Raw genomic sequence first — 24,712 nt, 5'->3', positions numbered from 1 at the left:
TACGTAAAGTTTTATCAAAATCAGAATTTTCAAGTTCTCTTTTAATGTATATTTTTTATGAAACGATATTATCTCTCATACTTGTTTCTTTCTGTGATAAGGATATATCATTTTATGCACATTTTCTAAGAAAAAAGATAATTTAACTTTTATCTAGACATCATGCGTGCGATTTAATGACGAAGAAATTTAAAATTGCATGCTTTAATCATCATGAAACCAAATTATACTAACATATTAATATAAATATAAAATAATTGTAGAAATATTAGACACAATCGCATGTTAAAACGACACAAAAAGTATTATAGTTATGATATTGAAACTTTATACTTAAATGATTTGAATACTAGATACCAGGAAAAAATAAATATTGAGAAAACAAAATGTTATTATTTGCTGAAAATCTATTATATATATTATGGATATCGCGGTCTATGTGTGCCTTGGATAAATGGAGGATACGCATTATATCCAATGGTTGGCGAATACTGGCCGCATTTCGGAAAGTTTCTTGGCACTGGCGGCACGTCTTCTTGATTGCCGACTTTTAGAAGTATTTCCATGCCGGCCATCTGATGATAAATGAAATGACAGTGGAACAACCAATAACCTACAAGAAAATACATAATTTGTTAATTGTTTTCATTTGTTTGTGAGTGTTTTCTTGCGGCAAAAAGAAATGATGTAGAAATAAAATTATTTGTATTTTGCAATTATATTTGTTATATATTTCTATATTAATGTGAACATAAAACAATACAAAAACTGTATATACGTAAAAAATTACAAAATATAAATAATATAAAAAATTACGCTTTGTGTTGTATTCTTTCTATATTGAAAATTTTCTTTAACTATTTACCAGGATTATTTGCGAGGAAACGCAATACAACGTAGCCGTTATATGGAACCGTAATGGTATCTTTTTTGACCGGCTTATCGAAGCATCTGTTGACTTGATTTGCCTTGTCCATTTTCTGTACCATTTTCCAGTTAATACTACTTTTAGCGACTTGACCCATAGCCATCACGTAAAATGCATGTCCGTGCATGTGGAATGGATGAGACAAATTAGTTCCTTGTACTATAACATACAAATGTTTCTTAAAAAATATTCGCAAAAAATTAATTCTTTTATAAATTATGATTTGATTAGATTTGACTAAAATCTCGCAAATATTAAATGTAAATGTCGTGTATTCGGCTAAGCGAAATAATAAAACTTTTTGGAGACATATTTAGTTATGATATATCTGACATATTTAAAAATATTAAGTAAAATTTTAAATCTATTAAATATACAAACAGAGAATGAACAGCGCTACTTTGAAATACGTACTTACCTTCATCTATCAGCAGTATCTCGACAATTGAATTGAGCGGAATATCTAATTTGTGCGTACACATGCATACACCATTAGCGCAATTTTCCGGTTGAATAGTTCTGTTGCAATATTGGTTGTTCGGAATGTCCTTAGACTGTGAAAGTGGTGGAGAAGGTGGAAATTTGAACGATATTCCGTCGATTACACCGTTTAAAGAAAGTCTACCTGCTGCCACTATGTCAAAAATAAAAACATTTAATATAGCACATTTTACTCAATATTATTTTAAATATAGATGATATTTATTATTATGTTCTTATTATATAATTATGCATATTTTTTAATTGAAATATTCATTGATTTTTTTTTTAACATTTCAACATTTGATTCAATATTCATTCATTATTCTCATTATAATATCTCCTTTCATGTTTTATTTAACACAAAATGTCTATCATACTTACACAAAAATCTATCGTACTGATTGGATTGGAAAAGTTCTTGTAGTGTATAAGAGTAAAAACCAATAGGTAAATAAAACTTTATATCAGGTTCCGGTCGAAGTATTCCTTTATCTATCGGCTCTATACTATCAAGTTCACTGACGCAAATTTTGTCGTTCGATGGTACTCCGCAATTAACATTTAATGGATTTAAAACCTATGGAAATAATTTTCTGGATAGTGTCAATATATATATATATATATATATATATATATATATATATATATATATATATAAAATATAATATATATATTTAATCAATAATACCAGAAAAAATAAGTAAAATTGTATGTAAAATATAATTATAGGAAAAAAATCAGCATATCTTTTATATATAATTCAGATATCAGAACAATATTAATTTTAATATTTTTAACTCTTTGTATTATAATATAAAATGAGATAATATAGCAAATTTAAGGATATACTTACGACGCCTTGAGAAAGACCTTCGTAGTAACTAGGAGAGGGCAATAATAATGATTGACTCGGTGCATCTTTATAACGCAAGATAGCTAATTGTTGTACACCAATCGACGCGCATACTCCCATAGCACGAACTTGTATCCAATAAGAGGCTATGGGTTTGTCGGCGTGCAAAACTATATCGTAACGTTCACCTAGAATAATCATTATATCATCATTCTTTGTTTTAGTAAAAAGTTTTCAAAATTTTTATCTTACGATCAAATCTACATGATTTAAAAATAAGTATTGTGAGTAATTAAACAAAAATATAGAAGTAGATATAATAAAAGTCAACAACAATAAATGATTAAAAATATGAAAGTATAATAAAATTTGTGTGTGGTAAAAAAATATTTGCGCGCGATATTTTACCATATTTAAAAGATAATTCATACGCATAAGATTTTATTTCTTTTTGCAAATATACTATTTAGTTATTAAATGTATATAAATAAAATAAAATAGCTTTCCGTTAAAAACGTAATATTCATAATGTATTATTATAGCTTGATATAATATTTCAAAAATAATATTTATCCTATTATAAAATTATAGTGGAATTAAGGAACTGATAAACACGATGTACCTGCGAATGATGTGATAGAATCTACCGTTTTTGGTTTGATATCTCGACCATCTGTCGCAATAACGGTCAAGTTATGATTCTGTATGGTGAGGATACCAGGGCAAACCGTGCAAAATGCATTAATTATACGTATACGATATCGTTTACCAGGTTCCACATCTATTATTTCCAATGAAGTGTTTGTAGTAATTCCGGTATTTTTATCCTGTAAAAAATTATATTCATTAATCATCACAATTTTATATAAATAAAAAAAGTAAAAAGGCATAAGTTTCATATAAAATCGGTAATTTTTATATCAAAGCATAATTAATAACTGATTACAATTAAGTGCTAAAAAAAATTTGCAAGTATTACAAATATCAACGTGTTTATAAATACATACTATTGTTTACATACTATTGTTTATTGTTGTATTACAAATTTACAATTGTAATAACTGCTGACGTCAAACGTACCGTGTATTTTCCTTTGCCATTAATGAGTATCGCGTCTGGATTCTGGCCGGTGTGATTGAAACGTCTCCCGGGAAAACGATTTACGGCTGGCTCATGCATCCAATCATTAATAATTAAAACATGAGTGGAAAGATCATAATCGTATAAATGACTCTGAGGATCGTGTTCGGGAGGTTGACGTACGATGAGGCTACCGAAAATTCCATCCATTTTTTGCAAACCGCCGTGTGCATGCCAGAAATGTGTTCCTGGATTGTTTGCACCCCATTGATATCTATATTAATGTAAAAATAGTAATATTATAGTAATATTATTATTAATAGTAATATTATTCACGTTTTTTGATAGTCTGATAAAAACACTTTGAATTAATTATGATGCGCATTTTTGAGAATTAAAATTACTATTCTCGCATAAACACGAGTTTGATAGCTAAAGCTTAATTTTATTTTACTTTTATATTCATATATAAACATGATAATCAGATGATTAATTTATTTTATTATTTGTATAGATTTAAACTTATCATTTTAAATTGGATAATATGCAATATCATTAATCTGTAATTACCTAAATGTAACATCACTTTCAATAGGACACTGCGTTACATGCGGCACACCATCGTAATATTGAAATTCTTTTTGAAATAAACCATGCCAGTGAATCGATAGGTCAGAACCAGACATGTGATTTGTCACATCGATCACTACGTGGTCACCTTCGCATACCTCGATAGCTGGTCCAGGTAACTGTCTATTTACGATCTGCGCCATACGTTCAACACCATCAGCAAGTACACATTGACAATTGCTGCAGAAAGCATTGGTTGCATTGGGGACGCACAATCTGCATGCCCTTTAAAAACATTAAAAATGCATTATTTCTCCATTCTTTCTGAATCATATGAAAATATATAGCACAAATTGATTGTTTCAAAGATGCAGAATAAGTTTCTGTCATGATTAAATTTAGATAACATAATTAATATGGTAATTTTTGAAAAAAAAATATGTTAAAATATATTATATAATTTATATTATAACTGTTTTATAACTTTATTATTTTAAATAAGAAAATAATAAATTAAAATGCATCATGTATTTTTTCTAATATTGTATTAAATTTTTTACATATGATATGTATCAGCAACAATTCTTAAGAATTCCTATCTAATTATTTTATTCATTCAAGAGATAGAGAAGACAGTGCGTTATAAAATTTATATTTATATTAATGTATAAAAACGTATTTTTTTAATAAGATGTATTTGGAGAAAAAAGAAAAAATTTCACATCTATCAAATATACAAAGAATATTTAAATGATACATCTAATGTAGAGCATAGAAATAAAAACAGAAGACACATATAATACTTACATTCCGTTAATTGGATAATACTCCACAACAAAATTGTAATAGCAAATCCTGCGGTCACCTTTTCGACAGGTGCGAGCACACTCGACGGGACTCGATAGTGATGAATTCGCGCGAAGTACATCATTTAGACAGAATCTCTCCTCGATAGGTCTTAAATTATCCAGTCCGGCAACAAGGGATTTCCGCTTTTGGCGTTGCCGAAATGATAGATTATACGGATTAGCTTCCCGATCTTCAAACGGAGTAAGTGGCATACTTTCTGTGGATTTCGATGGAGTGTTGGCGTAATACGGAATTTTCGGTGCATCCTTTCGAAGGTAATCTTCATCTCTCGTATTTTGCGTGTCGATGTAATGCAGAGCATTGGGCGCATTATAATAATTTGCATCTTTATATTGCAATAATCTGTCGATGGAATACGGAGGTTTTATGAACTTGTATAAATTTGGCCAATATCCATTTCCTGATCCATCTGCAGTAGAATATCACATATCACAATCATCTCTCTCTTAAAAGACATATTAATCAAAATATTCTTGTTAATTGCTTTTACAATGAAATTGTAATATATCAATATTGCGTCTCACACATACGCAATTTTCCTGAAAAATATACGCTTTCTTAGGGAATGCACTTAAAGAAATTTACAGCAAAAAACTTAATCTTTCTGATTAAAAGGTAAATCTTTCAAATTTTAGTTAATTATTATTAACTTTAAATTGCGAAAAAGGGCGTACCACAAAACGCAACTGATAGATACAATAAAATCACCTGCGCTGCGAGCTGCATCGCGGCTTTAATGTACTTAATTGGCGCCATATAATATAGTAAGCTTTTATACGACTCTTCTAAACGCGCTTTATTATCAAGTAATGTGAATATACATGTATAATACAGCTGAGTAAATATTCTGAAGAGTTGAAAATAATTTCATCAATAAACATTGCATGTCAGATGGTTGATACAAGACTGACAATATTATTAAATGCGTTTATTTGTTCAACGTAACATAAACGATTGCGGTGATTTATTATCAAAAAATATAGTTAAATACAATAAACAATATCTTTTATTGTAAATAAAAATATAAGATTTTTTTATCACATATATAAGATTTCAATTATGTATTTTTTGTATATTTTATATATTATATTTATATTTATTTCGTTTACTTTCCATAAAAAAAGATTAATTTCAACATAATATAATAAAAAATAATATATATATATATATATATATAATAATATATATATATTTTTTAATAAATACATAAACATAACATATGTATGTATACGAATTGCAAGCATTAGTTAATTTACTTCCTTCCTGATTTATTGAAGGAAATACTTGATAATATTCGCATGCAACGTAGAAGAGTATCCGGATTTTGAGATAAGGAATTCAAAAATATTTTATAGAAAACATTGACGTAGATGCAATTACTTTGAGAAATAACATTATATAGGTCTTATTCTCAATACTTACGTATAGTTACAGAAATTGTAAATTTTTACTGCTATTATATTAAAGTCATGTACTTGACACATAGTAATCTTTGAAAAAAGAAAATAAAACAAAAGAATACAAGATATTAATTGTTTACAATGATTTACTATAATTATATTGATTTTGTCTGTGATAGCAGCAAAATTTTACAACTTCTATAACTATATAAATATTAAAAATAGGACCTATGATCATGTGTGTATTTTTGCTTATGATGACCTTCCAACAACAAACTAAGTTTGTTATTACACTCGTTCTGAATTATTTTACATAGATTGTGTATATAGTTGTATACATAGTTATATTTGAAATTGGTGTTAAAAAGTTAAAAAATGAATTTTAAAACTTGCCAAAAAATTTAATTTATTAGCTAATTTTAGAACTTTATTTTAATATACATTTAATTTCATTATATAAAAATATATAAATTTAGAAATTACAACAAGTGTAAATTATTTCTCAAATGTTAAATAAGGCAAAGATATATATATCATCTATTTTTTAAAAAAACTATAATTAACAAAAAATATTTCAAATATGTTGTAGTTGCATATTATGCTGATACGTAAAAATTTAAAATTTAATGTAGATTGAAAAGATTCTAATTGAGCAACATATTGGACGCTCTTATATATGTATTGCAAAACATGAAGTAACAACTTAATTTACTCGCGTTGATAAACACAAATACATCAGAAAAAGCATAATCACCAATAAAATTTTGATTTGTTTTAATATCTTCCTCACGATCAATACTATGCAATATGTTCTACTAGACAATGCTTATGCAAAATATTATTAAAGTTTAAGCATAATATATTTTGACAAATGTGAAATGCTCACAATCTTATCAAAATACGAAAAAGAGTAAATTACGCCGAGTTCTCCATGAATTGTGTATATTTTATGTCGTCGATACTATAGCTGCGTTATAAGAATAATTACTATCGAGAAATGTATAGAAAGAGAAATTATTTTATATGAAATTTAATATTATAATGTCAATTTAATGTATACATTAATAATAATTCTATAATAATTTTATGATTAAAAAATTTATAGAATATTATATTTATATATAATGGAAAAAATATCATTATTGTTAATGCCAAATAAAGTGTTCTATTCAACATAAAGAAAACATCGTAGTAGCAACGTACATCGTATTAGCAACTGTCAAATATTGAGCAACATCTCAAATATTGAGATTATGATCCGATCATGTATCTTTTTTATATGAAAAATGGATAAATTAAGATTATCCTTTGTCGTGGTAATGCCCACTGGATTTTATCATCGGAGCGATACTGAAAGCATGGATAATTTATAAACTTTGATGTTTGGTTGAATTTCCATTCCCAGGAACGAAAATCATGGATGATCTTGTCGATTTCTATATATACAATTCTATTTATTATTAATTTAGCGTTGAGGCACTGGATACATCGCCACTTTAATTTTTGTAGAAATTATATACTGTTCCTTTGGAATGAGCCACGTCCCTCTTTTTGCAAACTACACTTTATAGAGAATTAAAATTATATTCTTTAGTTAATTTTAGATAGAGTTTATATTTTAATAGAAAGAGAAAATTTCAATTTAAGGCTAAGTTATAAAAATATATAATAAAAAAAATTAAAAATTTGCATAAAATAATGACTTCTCTTGACATTTCTGCAGAAGAAAAATTATCTTAAAACGATCTCAAAAATTTACTCTTACGTTAATCCTTTACGGTACACTCTGTACATAAAATCAATCGGTTGCATTATTATTATAGTGAGTTCAGCTTACTATATAAATGCTATATATTTTTTTCATTGGAACTCTTGTATTAATCCTCCGATTAGCGTATAAAAGCAATCTGAATTATTTATTTTCATTTTTTATTTATTTATATTTTTTTAGCTATAATAAAGAAATGTCTGAATTAATATCTAATACATTGAGACGTCAAACTCTTTCCGTACAAATTTTATATATCATAAATTAATCTTGTATACCTCTATAATTTATTTCCAGCACTATGCTAAATTCTTTAAGACTATCGGTCTTTAATATATCTTGCCAGTGTTTTCAATAATATTATTGAATGAACTAAAATAACTAAAATAACTAAAATAACAAAATTTACAATTTATCTCGAGTTGATGGTTTTTAATTATTTATTTTTATATATTTTTTACTTAGTATCTTGTCTGTGTCGGTGACTCAATACAGGACAGCGATCGTATAATTTTTCCCCCAGGACAAAAAAGTGAAAAGTAAAAAATTTTCCCATTAATTTTAATGGCAAATTTTTTCACTTTTCCGCCCTAGAGAAAAAGTTACACGATCGATCCCATAATTTCGTATCTCTCGTCTCTATCCAATGTTACTAACTCGTTTCAAGCTACGATCAAATCGAACGCGATTCGATTAATCTCGAATCCGGTGTTGAGAATCGATTACAGTAGCACTGTTTACAAATTGTTATGAAAAACTACCGACTAACCATTGTCTCTGGCGTTTATGAAATCCGGCGCAGAGTGACAGCGTGTAAACGCGCGTCAATCTCAATCAACGTAATATCAATTTGTTCTTGTTCGCGTAGATATCCGGATCTCGAGTCATGGATATAACCTGCCGTCGACGCGACGCTATCGGTTGCGGGCTTGTCGTCGCGCGCAACCGAACACCTTGTGACCCCGACGGTTTGGATTTTCGCGCTAAATCTCCCATGCCGAGGCTGTCGTACGAAAGCGTCTCCCAAAACCTGCAATGTTACGCACGTCGTAAACAGTCGCAACATGTTCGTGACGAACCTAGAGAAGGATTTCTACGGTGTGATACAAAAAAGCGTGAGTCGATGCTTTATTTTGCTCCGCGATAACGTGCGCGTCTTTCATATAGGTTACACCCACGACGTTCTTACATGTCTCTTAGATTCTCTCGATGATTTTTTAGCTTTTTTTTTTATAATAACGTGGCTTATCGAGCTTTTTTTTAACACAATCGTCTTTTGTTCCTACTTAGATTATTGTTATGTATAACTCTCTTTTTTTTTAACCATTAAATTATTGAATCGAGTTTATGATGCTCCTTTTTTACTTCAAGATAAAAAACAGAATATTATGAGAATACGCAATACTATGACAAGCACAACAATCTATTGAATTATTGAATATATTTATACAACTAATAATTTTTTTTTCTATTTGTGTTTGTTATATTCAATTATACGTACAAAATTTAAAAATATGATGGCTTGATTATTCGATTAAATAATTTCATGTTATATAGAAACATCTAATTAATTCTTCATATAATTTAGAGGTGTTTACTTCTGGTGAATTTTGACGTTGATGCAATCTGTGCCTGTAGAATATTACAACAACTTTTTAAAAATGATCACATAATATATACTCTTGTACCTGTTCGAGGCATTCAGGATATGAGAAATGCATTTGACGAAAATTGCGAAGAGGTAATAACAGCCTTAATAAACTTTATATACTATTAAATGTTTCATGGATAGATATTTGTTGTTCTAAGCAAAGAATTTTTTCTTTTTTTTAGATAAAGAATGTTGTAATGATAAACTGTGGTGGTACTCTAGATTTAGTGGAATTACTTCAACTAGATGAATCCGTAGTATTTTTTATTCTTGACAGTCATAGGCCTTACGATTTATGCAATGTATATTCAGAAAGTCAAATATGTATTCTTGGTAAACCTGACGAAGACGATGAAATTCCAGAATATAATGATATATTTCGAGATGATAGCGTATGTAATATTTGATATAAAATGTCAAACACACAAATGTTCAACAATTTCTTCCATAATTCTAATTAATTATATATAGTCAGATGAAGAGGACGTACATGAAGAATCAGACAATGAAAATGAAAACAGGCAAAGTAAAAGACGAAGATTGAATGAAGAGGATCTTTTAAGGCAAAGTGAACGAAGGAAATGGGTTGAAAATAGGGAAACAATTCTTTTTAATTATTTGCAATACAGTTATTATGGCAAATCAGTATGCATTATAATTAATCATTTCAATAATATATTTTTTTAAACTTTTTAAGAATTATTACATGTCACCTTTTATTACAGAGTGCGATAGTGGTATTTGAGATGGCTTGGAATATGTCAAAAGATAATTTAGACATGGCATGGTGGGCCATAATTGGTTCAACAGAACAGTCAATTCTTAATAAGGTGGAGTCACGAATAACTGTTCTTGAAGAAGGTTCTCTTCAAGCCCATGTTTCCAGGTTGACACATAGACAAGGCATTGATATTGACAAGCAACAACAACAGCAGAGTATTGTTAAAGTTACTTATGACAAAGAGTATCCTTTTAATAATTAATATTTGTTGATTTAATGTACATAACTGGCAAATGTGTTAATTCCTTAATAAAAGTGAATAGTCTGCAACTAGCATTATATCGTCATTGGACTGTTGAAGCTAGTTTAAAGTATTCAATGTCAACTGCTGTATCATTACGCCTTTGGTCTATTAGAGGAGAACAACGTTTGAAGGAAGTTTTAGCAGAAATGGGTTTACCTCTAGTGCAATCCAGACAATTGTTTCGTGCAATGGATCTTACTTTCAGACAAGAATTTAGGCAAATGGTTGAAAAATTAGCTGGAAAATATAATGTCACTAGCATTATTGGCACTAGTTTTACTCTCCAATATGGTTATCGTTTTAAATATTGTGCTTCAGACATGGTATATGCTATGTTGGCTTTACTGGATTCTATAGTAAGTAAGCAATCATTGAATATAATGTATTAATATATTATCTAATGTATATGTTGCTATTTGTTTACAGACAAAGGATAGACAACCACAGCGTTGCTTCTTAGATGCACTGGACTGTTTATCGCGCACAAAAAAAGATATTTTAGAAAGCGGCATAGAAAAAGCAAAACTTATGCTTCACAATATTTTTAAAACTGCACAGAGTATATTGGAAGCTAAACAAGTAAAAAATTTTGGTTCCTTTTTGTATCTCAATGTGCCGGATGGGAATATAGACACTTATTTATTCGCACATCCTCATCCTTTGATTATGTTAGCTCAATTTGCTCTCAAGGCGTATGTAAATTCTTCGAGAAACAGACGTGCTTCTGAATGGCCTCTTGTGGCCTCTGCAATATTTAATGCGGAGGAAGGATCATGTCTTCTTGTTGGTATACCACCAGTTTGCGAGGATCAACCGAGGAGGTAATATTTATATTTATGCACAAAATATGATTTATGTTTAACTGTATGTATTTCTTACAGTTTATTTGGAAAAGCATTCGAGCAAACTGCAAAAAATAAAAATTGTTACATTGAAACAGATTACTTTGATAGTACAAGTAAGTATGAAATAGAATATATGATCTATATAAGAGAATTGGCATAGAACTCATCGTATTTAACATTTTTCTTTGCAGTAATAAGACTGAAAATCGAGGAAAGACCCAAATTTCTTGATGCTCTAGCAGCGCTTCTTGCATGATAATTCTCATAATTCTATAATTAGTGACAAACAGTATGGCAATAACATTAATCAAATTTTTAACTAATGCGACTATTAAAATAATTAAATGCACTTTATTATTCATGACGTTATAGTGCCTTTTCTTAAAAACGCAAATTCTTATTGTACATTTTTTAACCAACGACGGTAGTAGCTTTATAATTGTGAAATATTTAATATATAAAAATTAAGATTGATATGTGCGTGAAAATAATAATTTTGTATGAATGTAATAATCAACGATTTTGTGTGTGTTGTATAAAAAATGCTAAGATAGAACAATAAGTTAAAAAAGCACAAAAAAAACATTCTATTCCAGTAACGTTTTTAGTAATTTAAGAAACATAATGGATTGAATAATTTTATAAAAAAAAAATCGATGAAGAAAATGTGTGAATAAAAAAAGATACAAATAAAATTGTTTGCTATATCAAACAATTGATATATTGCTCAACATCACCACTTACAAAGTACATTAATAGAATAAAAAAAATATGTACATACACTCATACACAATGTTATATAGATATTGTATTAAATTTTCAAATACCTGTATAACATAAATATAATGTGTGACTGATATTAAAAGCTACAGCGATGAATTAAATTATCTCCTAATCAAAAAGACTTCTATAATGCGCTCACTCATTAAGTAATATATAATTTATTAACGTATTCGTGTGTGCATACACTTAAAAATACAATTTGATCGATTTATTTATGACTATTTTATGATATATATTTTTTGGTTACTTTTGTAAAGAATTATGCAAAAACAAATATATATTTCTATGTGAATCTTTTTTCTTCTACGTTAAAAACGACGGTATCACAGAGATAGGAGTAAAAAAAAGAAAAATACAAAAAGATAAAATAATTTCTTTTGATATTCGAATAATTTCTCCTAACATTTGACAAGTACAAATTTTATGCTTAACTAATATTACATATGCCTTTAAGCTGGCACATGTTCATTTGCTTTTGATGTTTTATGCACTGCTGTTATTTTATTTATTGGCAATTTGTTGTTAAGAAATTTATCAACAAACTGTTGTACAGAGTCCACAGAAATCTCAGCACCGTCTTCCATCACTGCATATATTCCTCGCGGAATATCTATGGCGGTCAAAAGAGGTACCGCATCATCCAAACCAATAAATTCACGAAGAATGTCGGACGTTTCACACTGCATAAAAAAATTTGTTAATTATATTTATGAATATTTTTATTTTAATTTATGGATATTTTTATAGTTTATAATTTTATATACATCATACAATCGCACATAATTATAAAATTTGATTTTTGTCCTTTTAATTAAGATAAATTATATTTATATATATTTAATTTACGCTTAATTAAATCTCTCATCTATATGTATACTTACATCTAAAGCTATATAAAACTGTAACATATCATCCTCAGGGTCATCATAATTTGGATCATAATCAGGCTGATCCCTTCTGTACGCTTGTGCAGCCGGTAGTAATACACTTTCTCCGAATTGAATCTCACAGTCTTCTCCTTCTGTAAAATATACAGAAAAAGATTAGGCAATACACAATCTATATTTTTTTCAGCAGATTTTCTTTCGAATAGAGCATGCGAATATATGTACATACATAGATATATTTCATTTGTATCCTTACCGACAAATAAAATAATGGCTGGAGCATCGTGTAACGACGTAGCATATTTTTCTGTTAAAATATTCACCAGTCTACTTGTCCAGGGAAAATTCTGAAAATTTAGAAAATCAATAATTGTGAAAATTGTAGAGGAATAAGTCTCTTTATTTTTTTGTGATAAATTTTAATATATATAATAACGTCTTTATTTTTTTCACAAGAAAAATCACTCATAATAAATTTTTAATATAATAATTTGAAAAATTACCAGTCCTTCTGGATCTTCGATTAATTCGGTGCGTCCATCTAGAGTGATTATGTTGTCACGAGAATCCAGAATGACTAGAGTCGGTATTGCTTGAACATCGAAAGCACTTGCCAATTTTCGACGTCTTTCTTCTTGATTGAAAGGTATCCTTAGCCAAGGCATTGTTTCCGTGTATGCATTATAGGAGTCCTCGCTCCTAGAATAAAAACGCACAATTGAAATCTTTTACAAAAGGAAAGAAAACAAAAGGACTATGAATAGAGGGATAAGTACATGGAGAAATCAGTGGTTAAATAAGACAAAGATATATATAATAAAATAGGACTTTTCAAAACTAAAAGTCTATATAATGGAAAATTACGAATATAACATATAATCAATCCCACAAACAAACCTACCTGTCCGAACTTACGAAAATTACTTCGAAATTGCCACCTCTCTCCCGAATTCGTTGATACGTGTCCACAAGTTGCGGAGTAAATGCTTTACAAGGTGGACACTAAATGAAAAACATAATATATTTCCAAGATAATTGAAATGTGTAATTAATATTCACAATGTCAGAAATACATAGATTAAATTAATATATCGTTCTAATGTCTCATATGTTGTGATTTAATTAGAAAATCGATCTCTTCATTAAAAAGCTTTGTTTCAATATTATTTTTTCTAGTAAATGTTTAATTTTATATATTTTTATAACTTATCATTAAATTGATATTTTGTTAAAATGTGTATTTAAAATTAAATCATATTATCTTATTTGCCTTTCTAATCAATCAAATCAAATAGATTCGCAATTTGTTTCGTCAATACAAATTAATTGTATTTTTCTTAAAACACATTTGCTTTATAACTAAAATTATCATAGAAATCCCTGAAATACTTTGTGATGTGATCGTGAGTAATTTTAACATTTTCATAATTTTAGTTTTCCTCCATACCCAATGTGCGCTGAAGTAAACTCCCTTGTAACAGTAGCGGAGTTCCTCATGCAACATAGGTTCATTGCTATCACGAGCACCGCATGGCAGGAGAGGTCCATCTTCAAGGGCAGCTTTTGGATGCGGAGGTCTCCAAGGGAATTCTAGACCGGTGGGATCAGCGACTGTTCGTTCAACGCCTCCTCTTGTCACTATGGAACCGTTAGACCCCTCTAGCAGGATCAACGTCGGTACGCCTGCTTTTATCCGATACCTTCGAGTCAGCCTGGTCTGAAAAAAAAAACACAAAAATTAATCTGCATAATTCAACGATAATAATGAAAAATATTATGAACGCAAAACTATATTTAGTTTAAGAATACAATATATATATAATTCTATTAATATATATTGTATAATTCTATTAATATATATAATTCTATTTTTTAAGTGTAAGAGGATTAACATCTAATTGAATTAAATTAATATATATAAACATAACATTTTATTGTAATAACATTTTTTACATGTGCGGTTTGATCGGCTCTGGAAAAATCATCGAAAAATATTATTATTAAAAGATACAATTATAATATTTTTTATCTGTACTATCAAATTGTACTTTATATATAATATTTTATATTAACATAATTGAATAATTAATAATATATTTTAATAATAAATTTATAAACGATATAATATATTCTATATTGTTTATAATATAATTGATGTGAATAATTAAATATTGTGCCATAGAAAAGCTAATGTAATCTCCGCTCAATAAACAAGATGGGCTAAAAGCATATTTCTCCAGAGACTACGTAGCAATAAGCCATGAATAGCTGCAGTTGGAGTTGTATCAACATTGCAAAATAACCATAATATTACTCACTCGAGAAGTAATAAGAATAAGAGCTGCACATGTGGAGAGGAACAGGAAGAAGCAATCAGGAAAAAAAAAATATATCCATACGAGATATAATATGTATTGTATTATGTTATCGTGTTTGACAAATAATATCTATGTGTATTAATTACATTATAATATTATTGTGTGTTAATTACTTTAATTTCGATATTACGTACGCAAATTAATCTCGCACATAAAATAACTCGTGTATATTGATATATATATATACATATAATTTTCTCCAACATTTAGCGTTTAATAAATCCAAATATTAATTCCTGTTTCATATTACATGCGATTTTCATTAGAGAAATGATTAGAATATTTCTTGAAATGTATAATATCGCATGAAACCAAAATAAAATATATTTGGATAGAATCTCTTTTTTGCAAATAATGTACATCATTAACAGCAACACACTTTAATTAGAGAACTTTTTTCCACCAACATCTACGATTCTAATTTATCTCTTCGAATCTTTTTGTTTTTATTCTCTCGCTATTTCAATCATTATCGAGTTATAAATGATTTTTGCATCTCATTAATTTTTAAAAAATCTCATACTAACAATAAGTTATATTGTACATGCATATATATATATAATTTTTATATATTTTACACTATATTTTTCGACATGTCGAGAAATATCAGAATATATTATATTTTCGTTCCACTATACTAAAATTTTCAATCATTTAACATATTATTGAATAAAACACACATATATATACAATGTATTTTCTTTTTGGGGGATAGAAAAGTATTTTGATATTTCAGAAATAAAATAATATTTTGAAATAAATTTCAGGATACAATCCCAATTTTATACAACATTGATAAAATTCGCTGACATAGCTTCTCCCATCTTCACCGGGTGTCATAATTCGAGCAGGAGTAGAATCGCGCGTCGGAGTCTAAACCTTCCAATTTACCCTCCTCCACCCCCAGTCCGTCCCTTTTCTTGAAACTGCATTAAGTCGGCCGACCCCTTTCCTCGAACATTCAATCCCCTTCCCCCTCAGACCGCGCGCCCGCACAGTTCGATATCTCAAGGGGAAGGGTCGAGCGATTTCTCCTATCACGCGGGATGCTCCGTTACGGGTTACGGTCATAAAGGGCGAAAGAGAGAGGGGTCGGATAGGATGGATAGAACAGGCGTAAGGCGAGAGAAAGGTCCGTAGGTGGGTACAGTGAAACGCGTACGTTATCGCGAGGTACTTTAACACAAGGGCGGGAGGAGAGAAGGTCGGCCGTGCGCGCGAAGGGTAAAGCGCGCAGGGGTGCCGCCGGCTTCGTCCCTTCGTACATTTCCCGCGCGGCCTTCCCGTTCGCTTCCACCGCGTCACATGGTGCCTACGAACGCGGCGTTCGCGCTCACCCCCGCAGCCTCTCGAGCGGTCGATAACGCGTGGTGCGTCCTCCCTTGCCCGTGTTGCTACCGTTCTCGACGACGGAGAGCGGTGGCAACACGGACGGTGTGCTATCGTTATTTCTCTCGTCCCTACTCCGTCCATTCGGCGTCATAATATTCCTCACCTAAGTTATTAGACGAGTATTTTCCAAGAAAAAGGATAATACGAGCCCTCTCTCGCTCTTCGAGATTCAAAAATTTGCAAAAGTAATAATTTTACTCTCTTTTTCCCCTCTTTCTCTCTGATTTATACTCGTTGTGGGAAACATTCCTTATTTCCTAGCTTATATATACTCATTTATTTATCACGCATGCGAGAACACATTTCTCATTTTTATAAATATTTTTATAAACACGATGCGATCTAAGCGGGCGAGCATTTACGTCGTCTGTATTTTCTACCATCACGATATTACATTATCTCCTTCGTACCTCGTCGATCCCTCGCCGACAAAACTCCACGCTGCAATTATACGAGTGGAAGCGAAAATACGATTAAAAAAGAAACGCGAGGGCGGAAGAGAGGGAGAACGAGGGGGATAAAACAGAGATTACTTTTGACTGGTTTGCCCGCGTTCAATCGTCTCCGGAATGTATACAGATCGCATGTCTAACCCGACGCCTCTCTGCCATGCGGCTCAACTGCAGCCGTCGCGACGACGACCGCGTGTTCTCCCTTCGTGTTCTCCCCGTTGTCTACGAGCGTTGCTCACGCTCGCAGATAAGCGAATAGTTGCGTGTAAGCGGCTCGTTATGGCAATGCGGGATTTACCAATTCTCGTAGCCCTAAGTTCTAAAACGAACGATAAAGAGAGAGAAAAGAGAGAAGAAATAATGATAAATGTGAAATATTTGAAAAATATATTTTTTTTCCAATTTTTGTTATGGAGTCATTCAACAGCATTTGGCTAGCGATTAATAATCAATAGTGGTGATAAAAATCATTAGCGAACATTATCATAATTTTGTGCATATTTATAGTTTACTCACAATTTAAGTATTCATTTAAGATGACGCCAACTCCTTATAGTTCTTTTAGTTTATACATGTGTATCTAAGTTTATGTTATGATTTGCTGAGGAATTTTCAGTTATTTCGGCGAAGATAATCTTTGCCTTCGATCGAGCATTTCGTCGACGCGAGACTGATTAATCGGAGTAATTTACATAAATGAAGCAAAAGTCTCTTAAATGCGTATCATAGAGACTGTGGACGGACAAAAAATATTTAAAAAATTTTTTTAATTGTTCGTGATTATTCATTCTCGCGCATAGAAGGGTATTCGATTATAATTATAACAAAGTTTAAGTAATAGTTGTAGGAAAAAAATTGATAGACACGACAGAATGGCTTAAAAGATTTGTTTTCCTCTTACAAACATGGGGACGACTTTTCATGCGAGCAATTTGCACATTCACCACTTTTCCTTTGACCACTAGCTAATAGACTATACACAATTCATAGGCATGCAGCGAGATAAAAAAAAATGAAACAAAACATGAAACAAAACTAGGACCACCGACATGAAATAGCGATAAGATTTTCTCCGAATCCCTATAAATGCAAATAACATCGCAGAAATAGATGATATTTATATAACAAATAAAAATAGTATTTTATAATTATAACAATATATCTCTCCGAATTATCATGGTAAAATAAAAATTATTAAAAATTAAATAGTAATTAAATTCGTGATTTATTTACGATTATTTTTCGATTCTTTACCGTATATTTGATGTAATATAACCGAGTAAATACAGATTTAAATTATTAATGACGTACTATTTAAGACCAAAAGTTTCTCTAATCAATATTTAAACGAGTCGCAATTATTCATGCAAAGAGAAAGCGAGTAAGAGAGAAAGAGAGAAAAGAATTTAAAGTTTCGCGACTTTCGTTTAGACTTACAGACATTCCAAAGATACAGCCGTGGCTCACGCTTCATTTTTCATGAACAAGCTCGTGTGTATACAAACTCAAGCGAAGGAAAAGAAACATACGTTCACACAAGTTCTTTCGTCTCTCCGTCTCTTCCTCTTTCGATTTCTTTCATTATCGCGTAGAATGAAGGAGAACGCTATTTGAGGAAGATATGGGTCGTCCGTATGTTTAGAATAGAACGCTCCCAGTCGTTTACTCGATTCTTTTTCTCTTTTCACGACGCGGCTTTCTCGTTAGCGGTGCTCTCGGGCAAAAGAAAAAAAACGCGAGCTTTCTTACGAAGCGATTTAAAACGTCCGAGCTATGAGCAACCTCGCTGATTAAAGCGTTGAAACGACGGGTCTCCTAGAGACGCCTTATTCACGAAATGTGCCAGCTGTGTGCAGTGTTGTCTCTCGTGTCGAGATAAAGGGGATGAAGGGTCATCAAAAATGCATGGACACGAAAAAGTCGGATCGATAAGAATGCATGTCTTTTTGTGATTTCATCGATCAAGATTTTTATCAAAGAAACTCATAATCGAATATTAATATAAAATAAATTAAATTGTCTTTATTTGCGATAAGAATATTATTACTAATTGTAAGTATTATTGATAAAAAATTTTCTTGTAAAATATGAGAAAGACATTGATTTATTCTAAAATACCGATAATTTTATCTTTTATATTTTAAATAAATAAATGCTAGATATAATTTAATAGCATTATCGCATTCTAAAATATTTAATTTAATCTATGCATAATCTTATTTGTGTGAATCTTTCTCTTGAGTAAAATAAGTCTTCGATAAGTCTTTTTGAATGGAATTGATCTTTAATTTTTCTTAAGTCACTGTAATCCCACCTCTGTTTCTTTTATTGTTAATGAAACTATCACAAAGCATTCGTGATTGCAGCGAGACGCTCTCAAAAGTGATTTAAACACGGAATTAATAAGCGAGAACCAATCACGATGCTACTTGACGTTGATTATAGCTAAAACGCTTATCGTTACGGTCTCTCCGCAATTGAGACCGATTAAATGTATATATTGTACCCTGTGTACGTCCCTATTATAAACATCAATGAATCTAAAGTACCCTAGCGGAATAAAATATAAAGTGGACCAGAGTTTCAAGTAACGTTTAAAACATTTCAAGTATCTTCTATATATTATTTATACATGCGTGTGTATGTATTACATTAATAAATACAAAACGAGAAATAATATTTATATAAAAGCAAACTTTCTTTCTCTATGTGAAAAATAAAAATTTTAGCTTAAAAAATATTTAATTAAAAAACTTTTAATTAAATACATATGTTTCAATTATTTTGCTATTTCTAACAAGAAAAATAAAAAAAATAAAAATCTTGCTTACAATGATTGATAAAGAGCTTCATTAAAAAAACATTGATACAGTGAAATTTCTTAAAATATCGTAGAATTGTATTTTTTTTCCATAAAATATAAAGTTATATTTTTTTCATACTCATTTCTCAGGTATAAATCTATATTACCCATCACACAAATATCCTTCAATTTTACTCTAAATTTATTAATATTCTAAATTTTTTCTTAAGCCAAGAGAAGTTCAAGATAAGATGCATTAGCGAATATAACAAATCAAATAATCAAATAATAAGAAATTTTAATACATTTAAGATATCTTTTTTTTTCTTCATCAATCGCCATTCTTGCAAATTACACTTTCGTAATTTTTTTATCGCAATATTCCTTTGTACTTTCGCATCGTATTATCAACAACGACGATAACGTGTACCGAGAAACCATAATGGTAAAGAGATCGGCTGGATAAAACATCTCAGAGTATCAAGAGCATGCAACCGACCACGTCCTCCCACCAGGCGTGTTCGCGCAAATAAAATTCGAACCTTAAATAGCGCGACTGCATGAGCGAAGGGGTTAAAAGGCCTGTGCCTGAAATGAAAAACGTGCATCGTCTCGTAGCAAAGTAATATTCTATTATCGGAATAATATTCTGTTCATGCGTGCGTGCGACTCACAAAATTGCTATTTGAGACAATGTTTACAGTACATATGCGTTCTGAGAAGTTTTTATCCAGTGTGTTTTATTTTCTCACCAGATAAGCTCATAATTAAGATCTATTTAAGCCTGTATTTTTATCTCACGTAGCGTCTGACAATGAGAGTCACCGGATGTATCCTATTGACCGCAAATACTACAAAGTAAAATGGTTTTTGTTTTTTTAAATCAAACTTGAAAACTAAAGAATTTTTTTGTATTAAATTATTTTTTTTAATACATTTTAATAAAACTTGCAAATTTCGCAAAATTTTCGTTCCGCAAAAATAAAATAATGTACTTTAAATGCATTCAAATTTAAAAAAGTAACCAATATAATTCTGGCATATATTTCTGATGAAAGTTATTTGTAAATCTTATAATAAAAAATACGTTATTTTCCTTTTTTTGTAAAAAAAAAATTTCGATATTTAATAAGAATGCACGATAGCATTTTTTAATATCATATCACTGCATTTTCATATCACTGCGAATGCAGTTAAAGCCAATTTTTATTCAAATTTCAATCAAAATACACTAACATGAGAAAAAAAATTCTAAATTGCCTAGCAATTATTCCTTGTATACGTATTAAATATGCTTGTAACAAAACAAATTTCATAAAATTTACTGCGCTCAGTTCGGTGCAAATTATAAAATTCGATAGCATACACTAAAATTTCTTGTAACGTAATATGAATCCACCTATATACACAAAACTATGCACTACACGACCACGAAATTTTTATTTAGGGTCATTTAATATTTAGAGTACGTTTTTTTCTCAAGTATAGATATTTTTTGATAAGTTCGAAATCGATTATTCTTTTATTATTTTTCTTACAAAATGATTACTATTTCTAGCATGAAAATAAAAACTTGAATTAAAATTCTGTTATAATATCCGTTTAATAAATATGTAAGATTTTATTCACTCTATAATAAATAAAACGTAAAGATTTTATATTTTCAATCACTTATAATTTATAACTCGGAAGTTATTAATACCTAAACATTTTTTTATTAAAGAAAAATCAACTCCAAATTAGGATCTGATTCCTTTTTCAAGCTTTAGAGATAATACTTGTACTAATATATTATATCTTTATTGAGATGTATTGTATATTCAATATTGAAGATTTGTAATAGATAAGCAATATTAAAGATTTATTCACTGTACAGATAAAGAAAAATTGTAAGAACAAAGAAAAATATTTATTAAAATTAAATAGTATTATATATGACAAAACATTTCTGTCATAAATTTCTGAGTGAAATGTGATATTGAGATTAATTTACTGCTAATCTTTCTTAAATTTAATATATAAGAAAATTGTGCTTTTTCTCAAATTGAAATTGAAGTATATAAAGCACGATATTTTGTACGTTTATTTTGATTTGAGAGATTACTTGATGCATTAACTGTATACCGCTACTATTATAAATTCTTTTAGTCAATATAAACTTCAATATAAACTTCAATATAAACTTTGCGACGTAGATGTTAAAAATATCTCAACCATTTCTGCGTTTCTATTTCTTCTCTCAATAAAAGATAAAACTTTTAATTACACAATTAATACTATTCAATATAAAATCATCGCGTAAGTTACAGACATGAAAAACTTTTCTATTAAAGCTCAACAATCTTTCTCTATATAAAACTTTCTGATTGTTTTTTTAGTGAGTATTATTATCTAAATTTTTCAATTTTTAGGATTTTTCAAACCTAAAAAATATATCCAATTATTTCGAATAAAATGTCGAAATGTAAATAAATAAAATGGAATATATCTTTGCAATAAACATTATTTTTGCTCAAATTTCTCTTGTGTGAATAGTCGAACTGCGAATCGATTAATAATCGATAAATTTCGATCATTACTTCCGTTTGAACAGTTCGTATAAACTACTTGTTCTACTTTGAATAATTCGGTTACACAATTTACTTGAATCTGTGTCTAACAATGATATTAATTATTCGCTTTTATTATTTCGAGAAAAAGACACATAAAAATCATCATTTATCTTGTTTTATTAAAATGTTTAAAAATTTTCTAACGTAAATATTGTTAACAGTACTTATATATTACCTCAATTTCCTGAATAAATTTCTATTAATAATACCTACGCTTTTTTCTCTATAAAAGTCACGCGCGGCAGACAAAATCCAGAACCAGTGGAAACATTTTCAATAGCGGAAAAGTTTTCTGAATAGATGCATATAGACAATACCACGTGGCGATGATAATTTTTGAAAACTTTACGGAATTAGAATAACGGAAAAAAAAAAGCTAGGAAAAAGGAGCGGAGGAGAGCAGAGACAAGAGAGAAAAAAAAGTGTGAAAAAAGAAGTGGTATTGCTTTTAAAAAGATACAGATAAACATCAGAAGGAAAAAAATTTGTTTACCTTTCTCTCGTAATCTCGGTTCGGCACGACGAGCCAAGGTAGATCAGCTACATGAGTGCGGAAGCTGTCTTCGAAGTCGAGCACGTCGGTAACGTTGCTCCAGAGTACCACGTGCACCACCTCAAATCTCTTCTTCCTGTCGCGCTCGTCGCCGCCGCCACCGCTGTCCGCGCCGTTGACATTTGTGTATAGCTCGACCAGCTGACGCGTGAAGTCGTCGCAGGTCGCACCGGGATTCACGAAGCTGAAGTACATGCCGATGATCTCGCAGGCCGGCCGGCCATCCTCATGGACGAGCGACGCAATCGTCGAGTCGATCGACTTCCTCGCGTCGTTAATCTGGTTGCAACGCACAAGTTGCTTACCAAACAACCGCTGCTGCCAGCACAACGGCTTGCCGGTCGACATGGGTTTCTTCGCGGCGTTCGCCACGGATACCTGCTCCCCGACACACGCAGCCATCACGCTTTGCGCGACGCGACTAATGCAAGGATTATAAGTTTGCCCCGCTCTCCAGCGACGCGCGCCGACGAGTCTTCTTGCTACGGAGAAGGGGTTGACGAATCCAGACGAATCTGACGTCGCTCTAACCTACCGTCGAGCGTACGGACTAACTACCCCAACCTCACGTCGATACAGACCAATACAGACTGAACACTGTCACTGATCTGACACTGACAATTGACAATGAGACGCAATGCTGTCAAAGTGGCGATTCAACGATTCAACTTGCGTCACTCAAGCAACATACAACATGTTACCATAATAAAGGGAAAAATGCGAAAATCGCGTGCATGCTCGGTGCTTCGGCTAACAGAAGAGAACAAATATACTTTTTTCTGTTACCTTCCTACCAAATTGGCGATAAAGACGATAGGCGACGCTACTCGCGCTTCTTTTGATGAGCGACAGCATTAAATATTTTTTTTCTTGTTATATTAAAACAGTATTATTTCAATTAATTTTTTTTATTATTCAAATATACTGCGTACAAAATTCGCATGAAGAATAAATATATTTTATTAAATTAATTAATTTAAATAATTGAATGTAATTAATTAATTCAATTAAAAAATATCTGTCAGCCCCAAGTGGAAAACTTACTTTTAGTATCTTTCAGGAAAGACGTAATCATTATAATTCAATAAAATTGTTTACCCATCACTCTTGTCGTGAAATGCAGACTGATTCATATATTTCGCTGACTTCGGACACGATTGAAATCGGGCGCAGCGGAATCGCGTAACCAATCGTCTTCTATGAGAATATTACGCGCCATATTTCAATAGTATCGAAATCTGAATCGTATGAATATTTTTTTCCATTTTGGAGCGATATAGGTATTTATCTTTACTTTTATTTCACTAAAATATTATAGGAGCGCTCTACGCATGTGCCATTTATCATACCGCACTTAATTTTTTTTTTATGCAATGAAT

At 30.5% G+C, this 24,712-nt stretch overlaps 3 protein-coding genes across 3 annotated transcripts; 1 reads left to right on the top strand and 2 right to left on the bottom strand.

Moving 5' to 3' along the window:
• Positions 1-419: 419 nt before the first annotated feature.
• Positions 420-5,510, bottom strand: LOC126856957 (uncharacterized). Its single transcript, XM_050606004.1, has 10 exons — positions 5,459-5,510; positions 4,722-5,193; positions 3,915-4,199; positions 3,345-3,618; positions 2,887-3,091; positions 2,265-2,452; positions 1,793-1,988; positions 1,347-1,562; positions 866-1,087; positions 420-613 (listed from the first exon to the last, which is right to left on the bottom strand). Exons 1-10 carry the CDS (start codon positions 5,508-5,510, stop codon positions 420-422), a joined length of 2,304 nt encoding a protein of 767 aa, XP_050461961.1.
• Positions 5,511-8,709: 3,199 nt separating this feature from the next.
• On the top strand, positions 8,710-11,802 carry LOC126858957 (cell division control protein 45 homolog). The gene is made up of 9 exons (XM_050609729.1): positions 8,710-9,067; positions 9,541-9,693; positions 9,786-9,995; positions 10,075-10,248; positions 10,329-10,567; positions 10,648-10,984; positions 11,055-11,449; positions 11,510-11,586; positions 11,665-11,802. The coding sequence occupies exons 1-9, from the start codon at positions 9,017-9,019 to the stop codon at positions 11,727-11,729; spliced, it is 1,701 nt and encodes a 566-aa protein (XP_050465686.1). The 5' UTR covers positions 8,710-9,016; the 3' UTR covers positions 11,730-11,802.
• A 903-nt stretch (positions 11,803-12,705) lies between these two features.
• On the bottom strand, positions 12,706-24,086 carry LOC126858965 (nucleoredoxin-like). The gene is made up of 7 exons (XM_050609752.1): positions 23,274-24,086; positions 14,591-14,860; positions 14,045-14,145; positions 13,647-13,842; positions 13,400-13,490; positions 13,138-13,277; positions 12,706-12,936 (listed from the first exon to the last, which is right to left on the bottom strand). The coding sequence occupies exons 1-7, from the start codon at positions 23,733-23,735 to the stop codon at positions 12,706-12,708; spliced, it is 1,491 nt and encodes a 496-aa protein (XP_050465709.1). The 5' UTR covers positions 23,736-24,086.
• Between the last annotated feature and the right edge of the window lie 626 nt (positions 24,087-24,712).

This window comes from Cataglyphis hispanica, chromosome 2 (genome assembly GCF_021464435.1).
Source record: "Cataglyphis hispanica isolate Lineage 1 chromosome 2, ULB_Chis1_1.0, whole genome shotgun sequence".
NCBI classification, from domain to species: Eukaryota; Metazoa; Arthropoda; class Insecta; order Hymenoptera; family Formicidae; genus Cataglyphis; species Cataglyphis hispanica.
This window is presented reverse-complemented; position numbering and strand designations above follow the sequence as displayed.